General features: G+C 55.8%; 5 protein-coding genes across 5 annotated transcripts; 1 reads left to right on the top strand and 4 right to left on the bottom strand.

The window, feature by feature from the left end:
- Nucleotides 1-1,067: 1,067 nt before the first annotated feature.
- PG997_011901 (uncharacterized protein) lies at nt 1,068-4,577 on the bottom strand (the record flags this gene model as incomplete). Its single annotated transcript, XM_066816216.1, has 1 exon — nt 1,068-4,577. The coding sequence occupies one exon, from the start codon at nt 4,575-4,577 to the stop codon at nt 1,068-1,070; it is 3,510 nt and encodes a 1,169-aa protein (XP_066661908.1).
- Nucleotides 4,578-6,802: 2,225 nt separating this feature from the next.
- On the top strand, nt 6,803-8,603 carry PG997_011900 (uncharacterized protein; the record flags this gene model as incomplete). Its single annotated transcript, XM_066816215.1, has 2 exons — nt 6,803-7,410; nt 7,607-8,603. 2 exons carry the CDS (start codon nt 6,803-6,805, stop codon nt 8,601-8,603), a joined length of 1,605 nt encoding a protein of 534 aa, XP_066661907.1.
- A 1,799-nt stretch (nt 8,604-10,402) lies between these two features.
- On the bottom strand, nt 10,403-11,475 carry PG997_011899 (sodium-dependent noradrenaline transporter; the record flags this gene model as incomplete). Its single annotated transcript, XM_066816214.1, has 2 exons — nt 10,403-10,813; nt 10,915-11,475. 2 exons carry the CDS (start codon nt 11,473-11,475, stop codon nt 10,403-10,405), a joined length of 972 nt encoding a protein of 323 aa, XP_066661906.1.
- A 23-nt stretch (nt 11,476-11,498) lies between these two features.
- On the bottom strand, nt 11,499-12,515 carry PG997_011898 (SNF-domain-containing protein; the record flags this gene model as incomplete). The annotated part of the gene is made up of 1 exon (XM_066816213.1): nt 11,499-12,515. One exon carries the CDS (start codon nt 12,513-12,515, stop codon nt 11,499-11,501), a length of 1,017 nt encoding a protein of 338 aa, XP_066661905.1.
- Nucleotides 12,516-14,206: 1,691 nt separating this feature from the next.
- On the bottom strand, nt 14,207-16,344 carry PG997_011897 (histone deacetylase RpdA/Rpd3; the record flags this gene model as incomplete). Its single annotated transcript, XM_066816212.1, has 4 exons — nt 14,207-15,187; nt 15,240-15,530; nt 15,575-15,780; nt 15,843-16,344. The coding sequence occupies 4 exons, from the start codon at nt 16,342-16,344 to the stop codon at nt 14,207-14,209; spliced, it is 1,980 nt and encodes a 659-aa protein (XP_066661904.1).
- Between the last annotated feature and the right edge of the window lie 2,343 nt (nt 16,345-18,687).

The raw sequence follows: 18,687 nt of genomic DNA, 5'->3' as shown, positions 1-18,687 counted from the left end.
ACTCGCCCAGCTGGGATACAGTACTATGTTGGCGTACGCGGCTGGGAGAGCCAATTGGCAACATGAAAAAGATCTTGAGGTATTGAACGGTCCAAGTGTGAATATAAGCAATCACCGTGGAAGGAGATCGTATTTCGCCACTTCACACACGAGCCCCAATTGATCTACTCAAGTCCCTTCCAGCCTCGTTACTGTGGTGGTGGCATCCCATCGATAAGGTCGTGTCGTGCCATCGGTAATCCCACTCGCCGGCCCTCCGTGTCGAGCCGTCGTCCACCGAACAATTGGCAGAAATTGCTTGCGCCTCCAAACCTCGTTTTGCATTGGGAGGAGGAGGGACGGCGATACGATGTGTGTCCACGGACAAATACGACCAACTGACCGTTTCCAAACTCGACGTCCAGTGCATTCATTAGTAGCATTCCTTCCGAAGCGTACGGTGCTAGGAACCTCATGTCGGGAGCACTGTCGCTATTCTCAACAGCCGATGAAACGCACCACAAAAAGCTAAATCACAGTAACCCCGAAGCAAAAACACCAAGTCCAAGTTTTCCATCAAGAAACCATTATTGTCTCTTGCGCGTATTATTACAAGTAATTCTTCTAACGATAATCTTTTTTCCCATAACCTGATCATGTAGTAATAGTAATTCCTTTCGCTGTAGGTAGGTCGTAGGCCCCCAATGTTCAAGTGAAAAAAATTCCAAATGTCGGCCAGATCATGTATGTACCTTGGGTATGTCTCAATGTACCTGTATGCAAATATGTCGTTTCCGCTGTTTCCACGCCTGCTCGCTTCCATGTTCGCCAATGTATGTGTTGGCGTGTACACCTCAATCAATAAGCCTCCCCAATCCGAGAGGCATCATCGTGGTGATTGTTACAATTTCAGTCAAGTATCACACGTGTGTGTGCGCTAAATGCCACGCAAGAGAAGCTGACCCTGGCATGTGTCGTCTTCTCCCTTCTCCCTCCTCATATACGCCGTCGCGCCTTGCACCAACATGATTGCTAGGCGCCGCCACGTCAAGGCATCCAACACAATCAAGCAATGAGCCATGTGCTAATCACTGAGGGTGCGGATGGTTGGCCCTGTGTTGTTGGAAAACCGCGCCGGGATGAAATTCCGGGATCGGTGTTTTCGCTGCGGCCTTCTTCGCAGCAAGCGTCGCTCGGCGCTTGGCCACCGCAGGTGACATGGAACCAGAAGCCCACCGTGCTATTTCAAATGTCAGTAAGAAAGCCCAGGAATAGACAGTGCAGTTAGTAGTGATCATCATACCTTTCATGGATGCAGACATCTTCTCCGATTTCGTCATAGACCCATAGTCTTTAGGCGCCTCGGAACCATGAGCGGGGGCTGCGTTGCCGTTGGGCGGACCTTGGGCGTTGTTCAGCTGCACTGGCCCGGGCCCGTTGCTCGCCGGCACGCTGCTGGGATGGCTGGTGGGCGGAGGAGGCACGGCCGTGGTGAAGCTCCCGGTGTTGCCGTTGAAGTTCTTGATCTTGATCTTGGTCAGCTTGGGCGCGGGCACAGACGGTTCAGGTGTCGGTTCCTGAGCTGGTTCGGGGCGGTGGCTGACAGGTTCGGTGAAGTCGTTGACTTGTGTTTTCTTCGATGCACGACGAACGCGCTTGGGCTTGCGTTGGTCCCCGTTCTCTTCGAAATCCCCATCGTCCTCGTCAAGGGAGAACTTCTTCTGGCGCTTTTCCCGAAGGCCGTACGTAGACACGGTAGTCGAAGCCGTGGCTGTTGAGGAAGACGTGTTCGGCCGAGTGTCGTCGTGACCTTGTGTCGAGGGTATAGATGTAGCAGTGCTGTAGAAGGACCCGGTGGGTACTTCAGTAAGTCGTGAGTTGCGTCGGGCACGAGCAGATCGTCCTGTGGTGACCTCGGGCTCGTTGCTATCATTGGCAACGTAGTCCTCATCATGGAATGCCTTGCGCCTCCGCTTCCGGCTCGGCCTCTCTTCAACCTCTTCAGGATCCGGCTGAGCCTCATTCTCCGTAGAAGGGTCTTCTGGTATGGAAGTGGGTGGGTTCTTCTTTGGCCGTCCGCCGCGGCCACGCTTCTTGGGTGTCTCCTCGACAGCAGGTTCCGGTTGCGAACTAAAGGAGAGGTGTGGTTCGCCATTCTCTTCGCCGTTCTGTCGTCCCCGGCGCCGCTTAGTCGGTGGTTGCGTTGGAACAGGCGTGGAGCTCCTGCTGGTAGCTTCCATATCACCAAACAAGTTGGTGGGCTTCCTTGTCCGTTTGCCATGCACCACGTTAGGGTTGACGTCGTCGATTTCGGCGGCCTTGGCTGTCTGCTTGGGCCTGTCGCGTAATCTGCCCTTTCCGACACCACGTCGTTGACCTATCGGGTCCTGCATGCCGATCTTGGAGTCCCGATCGTCGTATTCGAAGAGATATGCGGACGCCATGACCCGATCTTGCTGTCGAGCATACAGAACCGTCGAGTCTTCCTTGGGAGCTCGAATGCCCTTGACCTGGTAATCCTTGCGAAGGGGCATCGCATCAGGATCCTTGCTCAATGCCATCTTCTCACGTTGTAAGAAAGCTGCCTCTTCCGCTTGATACTTGACCGCGTTGTCTTCGTCGTCAACGATCTTCCGGAGACGGCCCCACTCTTCCTGCCAAGCCACGAGAACATTGTTGACGGCCGCCAGGCGGTCATACAGATCCACCTCGTTCAGTGAATCGAGGTCATCAAAGAGACTCGTGAGATCCGATGCTGGCCGTGGTTGCTTAAACTGATATTGTTTCTTGGCAGGAGGCTGGACTGCCAAGACCTCGGCTTCGGGGGCAGGCGAGTTACTGGTCGTTGCGGCAGGAGTCCCGACTGGTGTATCTTCATCGCCGACTTCATCGACAACTTCAAGATCCTCCGGTGCCTCATGTATAACCTCCGGCTCGACAACCTCCTCCGCAATTGCGGGGTACATGACTTTAGAGCCCTCAATATACGGTGTCAGATAGGCGTAGGGGCCTTTGTTCACTTCCTTTTCGACTGTAGGCTTAACTGGAGACTTCTTCTTAACCAGTAGTGTCTTCAGTTCTGCCTTGATCTGTTTTTCCTGTGGCTTGCCAAGTGATGTCCCCTCCGGCTGGTCCTCTGATTTCTCGACGGGCTTCTCTTCCGGTGTCACCTTGTGTTCTTCTTCGGGTTGCTCCTTCGGACTCTCCTTGGGCTTGACCTCGGACTTGGCTTCGAGGTGCTCCTCTGACTGCCGCTCAAGGTTCTCGGTAGGCTCCGCAGTCGGTTCCTCGGTAGGTTCCTCGGTAGGTTCCTCGGTAGGTTCCTCGGTAGGTTCCTCAGCAGGTTCCTCTGTCGGTTCCTCTGTCGGTTCCTTAGTCGGTTCCTCTGTCGGTTTCTCCGCCGATTCCTCCGTGGCTTCCTCAGTTTGTTCCTCGCTAGGCTCCTTAATAGGCTCCTCAGTAGGTTCTTCAGTAGGTTCTTCAGTAGGTTGCTCGGTTGGCTCTGCGGTAGGTTCCTTGGTAGGTTCCTTCGTAGGCTTTTCAGCAAGTTTCTCAACAGGATCCTCAGCAAGCTTCTCGCTAGGTGTCTCGGCAGGCTTCTCAACAGACACCTCAGCAGGCGTCTCAGTGGAGACCTCAGGAGTCTGCTCCACGGACTTTACGGTGGGCTTCTCTTCAAGAATCTCCTCCGGCTTCTCTGGTTGTCGCTCCTCGGGTTGCTCCTGAGCCTTCTCAATCACCTCGGACCTCTCTTCGAGCTTCTCTTTGGGCTTCTCGTCGAAAGTCTCCGCAGGTCCAGTTGCGGGTTCCTCCTCAGGTATCTCCTGTGGCTTAACTTCATCCTTCTCCGCAGACATAGCTCCCGAGGTTCCAACATCTTGCACCTGGACATCAGGAGGCTCGTCGGCCTCGATCTTGGGTTGATGCAATTCTGTAGCCTGTGACGTTGGTTCAGGTGCGGACTCCGTCTTGGTATCCACCTTGGTCTCCGAAGGAAGTATGGTGGGAGCGGCATTAGATACGGGTGCATCCTCTGGCTTTTCTTGAGGCTCTTCTTCTTCATGTATCATGTGAGATAGCGGCCCCGCAGACCCAGTATGAGAAGAACTGGAGTTGGTGCGCTGGTGGAACGATTCGTCCGACACCTCACTGTGGTGGCCTCCGACCTCAATAGTGTCTTGGACAGGCACATCCTCCTCGAGCTGCTCTGCGACGAATGGTTGGGGATCCAGCGTTGTCTTGCGCGGCTGGGCACGCCTGGATGCTGACTTGGCAGGCTGCTCCGACGCCCGGCGCTTGACACGGGGCTCGGATTCATCATCAAACACCTCACCGGAAAGAGGCACATCCGTCTTGCGCTTCTTCAGTGAGCGTGTAGTAGTGGGAGTGGCCTTGGAAGCGGTGGCCTCCTCAACGGCGTTATCCACTTGGTCAAATGAGTAGTCAATACGGGTTCTCTTGCGGAGAGAGCGCCCGCCCTTGCTGCCGGCGTCATCGGGAGAGGCAGCGACGGGGTCCAGATTCCTGGGCCGGGTGCGAGTACCTCTGGCGTTGGACGGGCTGGGGGTCTCAAAGGTGAAGGAAGATGACGGAGCCATGGCTGCTGCTGGTGCCAGGGTCTCAGTGGCAAGGTTTTCTGAAGATTCCGAGCGACGATGTGAAGAAGCAGGAAGAGTGTGACGCTTGCGGCCCGAAAAGCGAGCTCTTGCACGCTGACTGTTTGGCGAATCCATCTGAAGGAGTGCAACAATTGGCGCTGTTGTTGGGCACGTATTGTAACCCCGTCCAAGAGGCTGCAAGTCGACCACAAAGAAGGTTACAAGTCAGAGAGAGGGTCGGAGATTATTATGTAAGTGGGTACACCCCCAAAATTGAGCCAACTAGGGGATTGGCAGGACGTCAGGGAAAACCAGGAGGCGGGCAACGCCAGGTGTCGACGCCGAACCAGCGAGATGCGCAAAAGAGAAAATAATGGGATGGGGTATAATGAGGTTTCGGGTGTTTGCTGATGCGCTCGCGCAAGGCAATAGAGAGAAGAAAGGGTGCCGCTGGCAACTTGTCTGTGAGGGCAAAGATGACAGGTTAGTACAGCCGCTCGGATGAACGTGCGAAAACAACTCCTGGCTGGCCGGGATTAGACGCAGGATGCAGAGTATAAGGCTGCAGAATAGAGAGCAGTGTAGAAAAATGAGATGCAAATCGAGCGCCGCACAGCAAGTCGGCAGATGTGCGTGTAGAAAATATTTCCAGGCGCTTGTGTAATGGCCGGATATGGAAGGCTGACGTGTTGTATGTTGGTGCTGGGCAGAGGGTTTGAAAGCCGCAGGATGAAACGGGATCACCCGGAAACATTGCAATGGCCGGGGCTGGAGGAGACGGATTGAATCACCACTTACAGTAGATGGGACAATGAGGCGTGATCTATGAGCCGATTTGCGTTTTCCGGCGGCTGTATTGAAGAGGTTAGGTCTCGTGACATGGTATTGTTATGCGGCTTAACACGCATACAGACATACCTTACATCAGAAAGGGAGCGGCATGGACACACGAGCAACGGGCGCCGGCCAAGTTCAGCTACTGGATTCTGGAGAGTTTGATCTTACTCTCTATGGAGAAGAGGCGCGTAGAAGCAGGAAGGTGGTGGTTGCCGAGTGAGTCGGCGGCTGGCTGGATGATGAAGACAAGAGAAGCAGCCCTTCGGCCGAATTTGGGGGCAAGTCAGTCAGTCTGGCGACAAGATGCTCCCAAGATTCAATAAGACGTATGAGAGGAAATAAGCTGATGGACCGGAGCCAAAATCCCAGGCTGGGCAGAAAGGCAATCTGTACAACCGCAGCAACAATGTGAAGCGGTTTAAGGATGCTGCTATTGTATGCGAACGGCGTCATATAGCGTCGTGTTGTTCGTCGTCTCCTGCTTCTTATTCATCTCACAATCAATCTATTCAATCAAGCACCAGGCGCAGGGTCAATTTTTGGAGGTTCCAGCACAGCAAGCAGGGAGTGGCACTCCACCAGCCACACGCCCCAAGTTTTTCCTCCCAGCAGGCTTGTAAAGCAGGGCCCTCTAGGCTCTCCTCAGCCAGTCATCGCTGACGCTTCCGAGTGGGACCCCGTCTTGGGGGGTTCCAGTCGAGGTTCCAGCGAGCCAGCATGCCCAGGCCAGGCCGGAAGAGGCCTAGCGAGCCTTCTGGCAAGCCCTGCCGACCAATCAAAGCGGCCAGAAGCGCGACCATTCCGTTTATGGGGCCCGTCTGGCAGCCCCCATTTCCCCTTGCGGGTTGCATGCATGGGATTTGGACAGGGCGCATACGTAGCTCTCCGTGGAACTTGTGACGATCGAACGGACGTCTGCTCAAAGACGACGAAGCTTCACTTCGACCGTCTGTCTGGACGACTTGCACTACTTCTACCTTAACTCAACCTCAACGCCGCTGCTACGCACTTTGAACGAACAGTATTATCTATTGAGCACCTGTCTTGCGTCCGTGCAGGCCCAGCCAGATACCCTTGATCAAGAGGTGTGTAGCTTCAAGTCCCCATGCCCGCTTCCTCGTTGGAGGTTGCCCCAACCTTGCGAAACCCATCCTTCCCACTTGGAGGTCTCGTGAGCTACAAGCATCTCATGAGTCTTCGTCCTCGTTACCATTGCGTCTTCGCTATTCCTCGGATTTCTTCCCCGCCCACGAAGCGCCATTGGTCGGAAAGAGTCGAATCATCGTGCCAGCCAACGCAACTGCATCCATTGTCAGCTACTTAGCTAATCATCTAGCATTGCACAGAGCGCACACCCCATAGACGCACCACTTTTCTGGTAGTTCGCCATGGCTTCCAAGAAGACCAAGACCGACAACGAGCTCGACGAGCTCTTCTCCTCGCTCGGAGACGACAGCGGCCCCAAGAAGAACCACCCCAAGCCCAAGACCGCCGCCTCCAAGGTCCGAGCCGACCAAGCAGAGAAGGACAAGGACATCTTGGCCGAGCTAGAGAACCAGCTGGGCGACCAGCCCGCTCGACCGCACACGCCGCGCATCAAGGACTCGGCCGGCTCCAAGCGAACGAGCACGCAAACGCCCCCTCCAGGTCGCCAGTCCGAGGACAAACCCGCAACGGCAGCAGCAGCAGCAAACCTACCCCGCAAATCGGTCGACAGCGCGCGTTCGCTGCACGCGAGCTTCACCCCGAGCGCCACGAGCTCCGACCTCCAAGATGCCGAGAAGAAGGGCACCGTCGAGCAGAATGCCGCTCCCGCTGCTGGCGGCGGATGGTGGGGTGGCATCTTTGCGACTGCCACCGCTACTGCCTCGGCCGCGATAAAACAGGCCGAAGTTGTCTACAAGGACATCCAGCACAACGAGGATGCGAAGAAGTACCTGGAGTCCGTCCGTGGCAATGTCGATGTTATCCGGGGCTATGGTGAGTTTCTTCCCATGTTTGATTTCTTGCCCGAATTTTAGCGTGGAGCGCAAGTGCAATTGCTGGTGCTTTCTGCCTTGCATCTGCGCCCGCATCACAAAGCTCTGGATCGCCTTTCCCAATATCATGCCTACCCCATATAGTCTTGTTGAACTCTGCTACCGGCTCTCTTCGTTTCGTCGCAATGCTCGTATGACTCTTGGCTAACGAAGCTCCTATTCTAGGCGACGAACTACGACACCGAGCTCTACCCACTTTTACCAACATCCTGCATACTCTTGCGCCCCCATTTCGTCGCACGAGCGCCTTCTCATTCACATTACACATGATCTCGTGGGCTACCCCTCGCTGGACCCATTGGTCTATGGTGTCTTCAGCCGTGTAATGTCTCAGGTTGAAGGTGGTGACTTGTTGGTTGTGCAACGCGGCCACGAAAGCACGGCCCGACGTCCCTCAGACGCCCACTACCGAGGCTCGGCCTCTTCGGCCGGTTGGCGCGACGGGCCATGGTGGCGGCAGGTCGACATCCCTCGTGATCTTGGCACCATCAAGGGTCTGGTCGAGGGTACGAAACTTTGCCGAGTCTCGGCTGAGAGCTATGCGCACGACTACTTCTCCGCCGACGGAGGAATTGCGGAAGCTCAGAAGCGTGCCCTAGAGCCGGTCGACGATAGCAACCCCGTCCGCACCAGTGATATCTTCCTTGCTGTCCAGGCGATCACGGTCGAAGCCGACGATGCTCTCTTCACCGGCAGCACGGCCGGCGAGAAGGAGAAGGCCGAGAGCCCCGTGGCCGACGAATCCAGCGATGCGCAGATCTGCTTCGCCATCTACGTGTTCGACCCTGTCCACGAGATTACCTACAGCACCGTCAGCCAGAACGTCCCGGCCAAGTGGATCCGTTGGCTGGATGCGGCCAGCCCGCTCACCCCTGCCAGCGGCGAGTCCGAGGCCCAGCAGGGCTTCCACGACCTGATGAACGTGCCCGACGAGATCCGGGAGATTGTGGAGAGCGGCGGGGTTGATCCCCGCGAGTGGGTGGCCGAGTGGGTGGAAGAGGCCCTCAGCCTAAGCGTCGGCATCGTCGCCCAGCGATACGTGGCCCGCCGCATGGGCGTCGGTGATGGCGGTCTCGGCAAGGGCAAGCAGAGGATGGAGGATGTCGTTGAGGATGGCGGCGGCGAGGCCGCCAGGGCTGGACTGATCTGAGATCGGTCTTGAGCATGGTTTCTTCTGTTTTCGGAGTCTGTCAGGAGTTGTCATGGTTGATCCCCGTTTTTGTGTTTTCTTTTTTGTTCGTTTTCATCATCATCCAAGGGCAGGTTTTTGAAGATAACAACACCGAAATACACAACAGCAACACGAGATACGGTGTTTTTATTTGGGCCTCTCTGTGTCGTCAGTTCTGTCGGGATCTTTCTTGTCTATTTCCCAGCTTGGCAAGTCGGAGAGATTGAAGAAATCGGCAACAACTGGGTTTGAAATATCTACGAATTTGGCCAAGTAACCACCTCCCTTTTCGTGACTTGTGCGATTACTGCAATGGAACATCTTGATCAGCTGTCTGGTTTTCTTGGTCTTTTTCATGATCGTGCTCTACTGCTGAGTTGTCCCTAGGACGATTTCGAGTTCACTATCGATGATCATATGACTGATCGGTTTGCAAAAAGTCACTTCATCCCAATATCCATCAATGTCAAACATGTTTCTCCTGTCTTTCCACGCTATGTTGAATTGGCCCTTTTGATGCATCGACACGTTATTAATGCGTCGCAAAGTATCCACACCGCCTTGGGCAAGCATACAGATGCGAAGTAACCAGGGACTCAAGTAGCAATATGAACATGATGGTGGATCCGACCGGCTCCATGGTGTTGACCACGCCGAGCGTGAGGGCCATGCGGCGAATCCACGCGTCTTGGGTTACTCGGGACCAACATATTTGCGAGATCGTCGCAGAATCCGCCGCGATCGGGGTTTTGAAAACCTCTGCTTCTTCTGCTTCTTCTCCAAGCCTGGTCCGAGGTTGAGGCAGAGCATCAAATGCTGCAGGCGTCTATTCTGATGATGAAGAATTCATTAGCACTGTGGTCTTGTCGCCCGCGATGGCCGCTGCTTCGTCGTCGTCGTCGGGTTGGCAAGGAGATAGTAGTACATACGTTGAAATCCCCAGTGGTTTGGAAAGACGATAACAGGTGCCACAGGCTGCGGCAGATTCGCCATCTCCCGTCGCAGTCTTTCTTGACGGGGATGACTCGGAAGAAAGGGGGTTAATGGTGGCGCAAGGGGGGGTTCCTTCATTGCAGTTTGGAATAGGGACACGGCAACCGAGCCTCGGGGGGCAGAAGGCAGTACGTGTACATGGTACCGCTGCCTCCACCGCTATCGTCTCCAAATCCCTTGGTATTTAAAAGCGAGTGGCCGCCGCATTGAAGGCCAGGCCCGGCAGACTTGTTGACACAGCGATTAGTGCTATATCATATCACCCCTTACCAATCCCCCCTGGCGGTATTGCTCTCGACTCTCCGTCGACTGCACCACAGGGACGATGCAAGGTTAACTATTACAGGCACACCTACCGTAGTAATTACCACGGCCAAAGTAGGTAGCGGCTAAGCTACAAGACTACCATAACAAACCGGCTAGGCATGACTGGTTGCGCTTTACGAGCTTCGCGGTTGAGAGAAGGGAGGTAAGGACCGGCATGGCATGGCATGGCCGGATCGGGGGGGGGGGCGGGGGAAACAGAACCAGCGTCACGCACGACCAACACACACATACACACACACACAAAAGAAGGAGGGAAATCACTACGGACAAGAATCTAACTACCGCCCGCCCGACCGCCAATGTCCCCGTTTGCCTTCTTCGTTCGAATAATTAAAAGAGGCAACACACCGTGTGTTCCTCGGCCCGTCCTCTCCATTCGCACCTCCTGGCGCCATATAGCCCCAGCAGCCAGGGACGCCATGATGGCCTGGTGGTTCTAGTACACCGAAGGCGGCTTCTCATGCGACGAGACAGGCTCCGACTCCGCCCCTCCCCCAACCCCGCCTCCCCACTATCCCCATCACCCCCACGGCGCGGCAACCCATCCCGCCCCGCAACCTCCCCCTCGTCTCGCCCGGCACCGTCGCCTCGGTCCCCTCGATACGTCGATGCCGCGGGATCAGCTTGTCGTAGTACCGCGGCGCCACGCAGCCCGCGAGGACCAGCACCATGCCGACGTGCGCCAGCGCGAACCCCGTGATCATCAAGGGGTCGTGCCGCAGCGTGTAGAACTCCGGGTACGCAAAGCTGAAGATGATGGCCAGGATGGGCCCGCTCACGTACCGCAGCAGCACGGGCAGGAAGGCCGGGATGCGCCAGTTGCGGCCGCCGCCGACGACGACGTTGAGGTCGCGGCGGAGCTGGTTGCCCTGTTCACGCCGGATCTGTTAGCAAATTGCGAGGGGACTAAAAGAAAGAAAGAAATAAAGAAAGAAAGAAAGAAAGAAAGAAAGGGAAAGGTGTTGCTTACCGAGTAGAACGCCAAGAACCAGAACTTGCTCGTGATCTTACTCCTCCCCAGGACCCCAGGCACCGGCACGACCGGCGTCAACTTCGCCGCCGCCAGCGCCGTCGAAACCACGCAGCAGGCCACGTAGAGCCCGATCCCCGCCGCCGCGCCGAACTCGGGCCGGCCCGTCCCATGCGCGACCGCGACGCCGACGACCTGCCCGCCGAGGTATCCGAGGTTGTACACGAGGAACGCGGGCCGGCCCGTCTGGGCGACGACGTCGTCGCAGCGGTAGACGGTGGTGGCGCTGACGACCTCGGCCCAGACGACGAAGATGAGGGCGACGTTGTTGATCCAGCGGTCGATGCCGTCCAACAAGTAGTACCCGAACTCGGTGCAGTAGGGCAGGCACATGAGGAACGACAGGACCGTCAGGAACGTCACGATGACGGGGCGCGAGTACTTGATGCCCGAGTCCACCAGCAGCGTCGCCGTGGCATCGAGCATGACGAACGCGGAGCTGAAGCCCAGGACCACCAGCGTGAAAAACAGCAGGACGGCCCAGAAGTTGGCGCCGGGCATCTGGATCACGGCCTCGGGCAACGTCAAAAACCCGACCACGAACGCGCCGAGCCGCTCCCCTCCTGCGGCCAGCGGCGCAGGAACCCGACGACGCCGAAGACGGCGAACGCGGCAAAGTTCTCGAACAGCACGTTGCTGCCGCAGATGAGGAGCGCGTCCATGACGGCGTTGGAGTGCTTGGCGTTGTACGACGCGTACGACGTAAAGTACCCGAACCCGATGCCCGTCGAGAAGAAGACCTGGCCCACGGCCGTCTGCCAGACGGTCCCGTCCGCCAGCTGGTCGGACCGCCACGTGGCCCAGAGCAGCTTCACGCCCTCGCGCGCGTTGTCGAGCGAGAGGGCGCGGCCGACCAGGATGATCGTGGTGCAGATGGGCAGGCCCATGGTGAAGTAGACGACGCGGCCCGTGAGCCCGACGCCCCGGAAGATGGAGACCCAGATCAGGAACCAGATGAAGATGCTCCACGCCACCGTCTCGCCGATGAGCTTGGTGTTGGGGTACTGCGTAAACGCCAACACCGAGCTTCCGTCCGGCGAAAGGCTGCCCGCGATCGGGTCCGGGTTGGCCACGACGTCATTATTATAAAAGTCGTTGAGGCGGCCCTCCCAGGGCAGGGGGCTCGTGAAGGAGTTGCGGAAGTAGTTCATGATCCATGCCAGATTGACCGTAAAGTACTGCACGACGATGAAGCTCACAAACACGGGGCCCAGCCCCACGCCCTTGAGGCGGCGGTGCACGTTGTGGAAGGCAACAACAGTACCGCCGCGGTAGGCCTGGCCGACGGAGATCTCGAGGATGAGGGCGGGGATGGCGATGACGAACACCGCTAACAAGTAGGGGATGAACCACTGCAGGCCGTAGTTGTTGTACACGACCGACGGGTAGCGCAGCAGGTTGCCCTGCCCCGCGCACCCGCCCATGGCCGCCAGCAGGAAGGCGGCGCGCGAGGGCCACTGGTCGCGCCCGTCGTCCGACGACTTGGACGGCGGCGGGAGCAGCCAGTTGCCGGCCTTCTTGACGGATTGGAGGAGCCCCATGGTTTTCGAGACCAAGTTAAAAAGTATCAACCCTCCTTTTTCTACCTCGCCCAGGCTGGGGCTGGATCTGGGTCGGGAGGTGGGTAGGTCGTGGGGGCGAAGTATTACTGCAGGCGCATATCACTCACATATACCCACGGGGGACACCAAGAATGGTTAAGAAATAAGGTTAAATAAAAGCGCAATGCAGGAGAGGGAGCACTTTGTAGGTACGAGTTACTAAAGAGGGAGATAGAGAGAGAAACGCGCCCGTGGGGAACCGGCCGCGCGGGTTGTCCTGGGCTGGGCACACCTTTTTGTACGGACATCCATCCTCGCGAGTCTCTCACCTTAGGTAAGGGAGAGGCAACGCCAGGCCAAGTACATGCAGATCGATCAATATGGGAACTGCAACATTTGATTGCGCAATGGCAAAAACCAGAGAGCTGGGAGCTGGTCGGCGGCCTGGTGAGCACAGGGTGATGGTGGTGGGTTCGGGAATGGTATGTTGGTGCAGTTTTGCCGCTTGGCAATGAACTCAACGTGCGTCGCGCCGAGACGCCATCCCCGAAGACTGCGCCAACGTGACTCCAGTATTACGGGCGGGATTTTTTTGTTCGTCAGTAAGCCCAGCGTCGTACTGATAAGTAGCAAAAGCTTGGGAAAGGATTGGTTTCCCAGGTCTCAACCTCCACGAAACTGTACATACACCACGCGGTCGCGATGGAAAGCCAAGACGAGGGTGGAGATCGACGTCACCCGCTAGCCATTGACGCTCGCTGCATTTGCCGATTTCCGCGTCTCAGCGTCTTGGCAGTCGAGCCGAAGTCTTGGGAGTAGCAAGGAAGACTCTGATCCTGGATACGGCTGATTTGACGGTCGCAGTCTTCAATGTTGTGGTTATCCGGGTGGGCTTGGTACACGAGGCTGGCTGATAATGGTAGTTAGTGTTAATGCAAGTTGGGATTCTCGAATGCATGGTCATTGCCTCAAAAGTAATAGGTCAGTGGCTGTCAGCTGAAATAGTAAACACATATGGTTCCAAGTAAACATCGCTTTCGTTCTTTATATATACATCTGCTACCTTGGTTTCTTAAGCCACAAGTTGTGCAGTCTTTCGTCCTGGGAGCTCGCTGGAGACAATGCTTCCCGATCGAGAGGAACTGTCGCTCACACCCTCGCCATGAAACGACAGCCTCGCTCTCACCTTGATCAAGACCGTTTTTGTGAAAAAGTTTGCGTAGGACCCCGGCTGTCACCATCCTCACTGACTTATACAGAGCACAGAGTGGGGCCAGCTGTGAGGTCCTTGCGACAACCAATCAACGTCAACAGAATAACCAGTCTCCTTCTGAAAAGCGTAAGTCAGTTGCCCGAGATCCACACGTGTCGACCTCTGTCGATGTGTCAGCAGCTTCGAGAAAGTGGCCATCCATCACCCTTTTTGTATCATCATGGCTTCCAGGGGCCATGAAGTACGCACGCTGGTAGTCCGAAAAGCAAAGCGCTGTTGTCACGGGATAGTTAAGAAATAATAAAATTGGTGCACCAAGTGAAGTATCTGCAATGATGCTGATCAGCAAACAACCCCTAAACGCCAATCCGTCGTAAACTCCATTATGATACACAAAGAGAACGTGGCACTATTGCCTGGGTATCATGGAAAGACATCACGGCCAATAACCGGAAAACCGCGTGTTCGGGAGGAATTCCTAGTCCCTGGCCGCTGCCGTGGTTTCGGTCTCGGCCTCTGCCGCCTTCTCGGCTGGCGCAGGTGATTTCGCCGGGCTCTTGTCCTTGCTTGACTCATCCCCCTTGGAAGGCTCATCCACCTCCATAGCATCGTCTGCAGCAGGCTCGGATGGCTTGTCGGCAGTCGCTTGCTCCTTGGCGGCCTCGGCAGGCTTTGCGCCTGATTCTGAGGGCGCCTTTTCTGACGAGGTAGATGCCGTAGGCGCATCCTCTTTGGCAGGCTCTTGCTGTGTGGCAGCAGATTCATCATGCTCCGCGGCCGCAGCGGGGACTTCAGGCTTAGCTGATTCCTTCTCAGCGCCTTCTTCCTTCACAGCATCGGCCTTGGGTTGTTCTTCGGCTGCTGGCTCGCTCATGTCCACATCACCGTCGTTGTCCAGCTTGGCCGAGTCTTGTTGGGCTTCTTTGAGCTCCTCCTCTTGTGCGCTAATGCCAGCGGCTTCTTCCTGCACTTCCTTCTCGGCTTCGGGGGCGGGCTCGACGTCCATGGTGTCATCCGTCTCCTTAGACTTGATAACAGAGCCGTTGGCGGCACCGTTAACGGGAGTGGGCGCGCCACTGTCATCGTTCGCATTGGACTTCGGGTAGTCTTGGAAGCGTTTGGGGCCACTAGTGCGGGAAACGCCGTTGGCTCGGTCCATATCTTCATGGTCGCTGTCCTCGTACTCGTTGTTCTTGTCGATGTTCTTGTCCCACCGTCGCTCCGTCATGCGCACATCCTTGTTTTCGTCCTCGTCAAGGTCGTCCAGCTCTGCCTCCTCTTCATCGGTCATCGTGCCGCCGAAATTGCCAGGGATGTCCTGCATTTGCACCGAGGGTACATGCGCAGTGCGTTTCAGGTTCTCGACTAGCTGGTTCTTGATCTTCTCGAGGTACTCGGGGCTGTTGGCGTTCTCCATGTTAGAGGAACGGACGTCAAGGGCGTAGTCGGGGCCATAGTACTATAAAGAGGTTAGTAGATGCAATGTAGGAATGAGGGGTGGTGAAGCATACTTCGTAGTATTCATTAAATGGAAGAGTGCGATCCATGGGCGCATCCACAAGCAAGCCGGTCTCGAAGGCCCAGGTGCGCGCCACGTTGCGCATGGTGTAACCACCACCACCCAGAACCAAAGTAGGCAGGTTGAAGCTCTTGACGTATTTGACACAATTTGAGTGGCCGGCCATACTCAGGTTGAAGCAACCGAGACGGTCGCCAGACAAACTGTCACCACCGCACTGCAGGACGACTGCGTCGGGGGCAAAGTACTGCATGACGCTGGCAATGACAGGCTCGAATATGGACTTGTATGAAGCGTCGTCGATTCCGTCTCGGAGGGGCAGTTGACGGCGTAGTGCTTGCCCTGGCCAATGCCGATATCTCTAAGCTCGCCAGTGCCAGGGAAGTATTCGCCGTATTTGTGGAAGGAGACAGTCATAACCCGGTCGGTGGTGTAGAAAGCTTCCTCGACACCATCACCGTGGTGGACGTCGATGTCGATGTACAGGACGCGCTTGTTGAAACGCAACAGTTCGAGAATGCCGAGGACAATGTCTGCGATGAAATGATGAGATTCTGTGAATGGGCAACAGCGGAGATTGGGGGAGCAAGCTTACCATTCACGTAGCAGAAGCCGCTAGCCTCGCTCTTCTTTGCGTGATGCAGACCTCCAGCCCAGTTGACAGCGATGTCGCACTTTTGGCGGTTCAGGCGGGCGGCACCCTCCATGCTGCCACCGGCACTGATGCCACAGAACTCGAAGAGGCCGTCAAAGACGGGGCAATCGTCGCCGACGTTGAACTTGGTCTGTTCGCGCTGGAAGTTATCCATGTTCTCGGGGCTGACCTTCTGGAGGAAGTCGATGTACTCGTCGGTGTGGAACTGGGTCATTTCGAGGCGCGTGGCAGGCTTTGCGCGGTAGATCTCCATCTTCTTGTAGACACCATAGTTCATGATCAGACTGTGGGCAAGTCGTATGCGATGGGGCTTCATGGGGTGGCCGGCGACGTAGGCGAAGTTTCCAATGTCCGAGTCGTAGAAGTAGGCGACCTTTTTCGACGAGGGCGTGCCAAGCGCGATGCCATTGGTGTTGGCGTCAACCGGCGCTGCGTGCGCCATGGCGAAGTTGGTTCGTAGAGATGGCGTTACAGAATTCGGGAATGGGCGCACAGTAAGTAGGGTCACCACATAAGTGACTTGGAGAAGGGGGGTGTGGTGATGTGCTGAGTGCTGTGAGTGTCACGATGCTTTAACAATGATGGAAAAGACGGATCGAATGGATGGATGGATGGATGGTGGGCGGAAAGCTCGAGCTCCTTCCTGTCGCCAATTGACCACCGGCGCAAGGCTGGTGCCCGCCCATCCTCGCATCTTGATTTATGGGTCTTGGTCAGGGGATGGTCAAAAGGAGAGCCGTTGATTGGTAAAATCGGCGACTAGTCACAGCCTCGTCGAGAAAGTTGGCTGATAATCAACTTGATAAGAGATACTGGTATCAATCAGTCGATAACGCCGGATAACAGCGGATAACAGAACCTAGTGGACAGCTCTACTCCAGCCACTTTCAAACCAAAGTCGAAGCCACATGAGCCACCATTATTCCACACCTGCATCAATGCAACATTGACATGCATAATTCAGGCAAACGTGCATTATTCCATTCAATTGGTTGTTCTACAAACGGACGTCAAGCCACCAGCACACAGAAAGCTTTCCAATCAATGTCTGGTGTATGCTCTGGCCTCAGTGGCTCAAGAGTGAGGGGATGGATTGATCCTGTATCATTGATCTTCTATCAACTCGGATTTTCCACAATCACCCACATTATCGCCCGATGACTTCGCTATCTCGACCTGCCAAAGGCTCGCTCATGTGCAAGCTCTCCTGTGGTTACTTCCACTGGGAGCCCTTTCTGTATCTCGCTGGAAAAGCCTTTTCTAGCATCACAACACCGGTACCCTTGGTTCGTTCAATTGCGATGCAAATGTGGCCTTATTGAATGATCCCAGATCGTGGTGAAGCCGCTCTAAACTTTTACCAGGCAAGAATCGAACTCGCGCCAGTGGGCATCGCTCCATGCCCCATGACGGTTCATGTCTTCCTGCGGCGCAATCTAGGTGCGCTCTTGGGACTAACATGCTCATGCATATCCAGATGGTAGCGAACAGGCGTGACCCAAGTTGAATCTGACTGCCAAGAGGAACCACCACGAATGCTCCAGTAAAGCAGCAGTCCTTCTCTCACTTGGCAGGACACGACTACCCACGAAGGCCGCGACTGCATACCAAGCATCTCCAACTGGTCGTTTTCGGTTGGAAGCCACGTTCCGGACCATCCGCTTCGGCTAGGAGTGGTGGTTCCCCCTGTCCTCCGCGTGGGTGACGGCAGTTCTACCTGCCATTCCATTGTTGCCTGGTGCTAACGCAGCCATTTGTGAGCTAATACGTCAGCAGATTTTCCAATTGCTTCGTCGCTGAGCAAGTAAAATCTCGGCATTCACCATATCTCGGAATGACTTGTTGGGGGGACGTTCAAGTTCCACCGAGAAGCATTGAGTTGCTTCGGTGTGTCGTAATGCCTCCGTCAAGTCGGACTCCTGCTCCTCTCCAAGTCAGTGCATTTTCATCTAAAAGGCCTTCTCGGCGGCTGCCTTGGCTGGCAGCCTAGAGAGGGGTTGCACAGGCAATCTGTCACTGCAATCGTAGATGCCAAGGGGCGCTACTGTGAACAAGAGATCTGTATTGGGGGGTGAGCAGGATGCAAGGCTGATATTGTACTCCGAAGCCACGCCTCGAGTTACCTCTTATGGGGATTATGATGGGAGATCTCTAGTTGAGCCAGAGGATGCTTCAATCGTTCTTATGTCAGTACAATCTCCTTCCTGCACGTCTCCGGGACTTTCCGAACCTCGTCCTCCATACTGCTTCGTCTGCAAGTGACCTTGTCGACATGCGTCGGGACTAGGGACTCTCTACCGACTGCCGGAGGCATCCCTCTTGCTCACGAAGGTTTCCTGCAGTGGTACCTGGTCTAGTGCTCCTCGAGGGGGTCGAGAAACCTAATGCAGTGATGCATCAATCGAGGCCAGGGATCCCAGCCGTTAGGTTATTTGAAATGCCTGTTGACCGGCCCAGGCACTATCCTAACAAACAACGGCTTTCGGTAGTTCAGATGGACGGTGAGCCATCTACCGACGACCGGCAGGCAACCACAAATCGCATGATACCCAGTGCCTAGTACCTACGATGGGGAGATTTCCGCTGTTTATTCGGGACGAGCAGGGCCTAGATTGTTGCTACCCTGGGAAAGATCGGCATCCAAGCTTCAACTCTATCCGACTACCCTGGGCTTTGATGACGTTTCACCCCTCAAACGGCGCAACGGAGAATGAATAAGAGACGAAGGGACGACGTCGTCCCTTCAGGGGGAAACAAAACAGTTCATGTTGGTCGTTAACCGTTT

The sequence above is a fragment of the Apiospora hydei genome (genome assembly GCF_038363865.1).
Source record: "Apiospora hydei strain CBS 114990 chromosome Unknown utg000009l_segment0_segment0, whole genome shotgun sequence".
Lineage (NCBI taxonomy): Eukaryota > Fungi > Ascomycota > Sordariomycetes > Amphisphaeriales > Apiosporaceae > Apiospora > Apiospora hydei.
The sequence above is the reverse complement of the archived record's forward strand: the minus strand, read 5'-3'. Positions and strand labels throughout refer to the sequence as shown.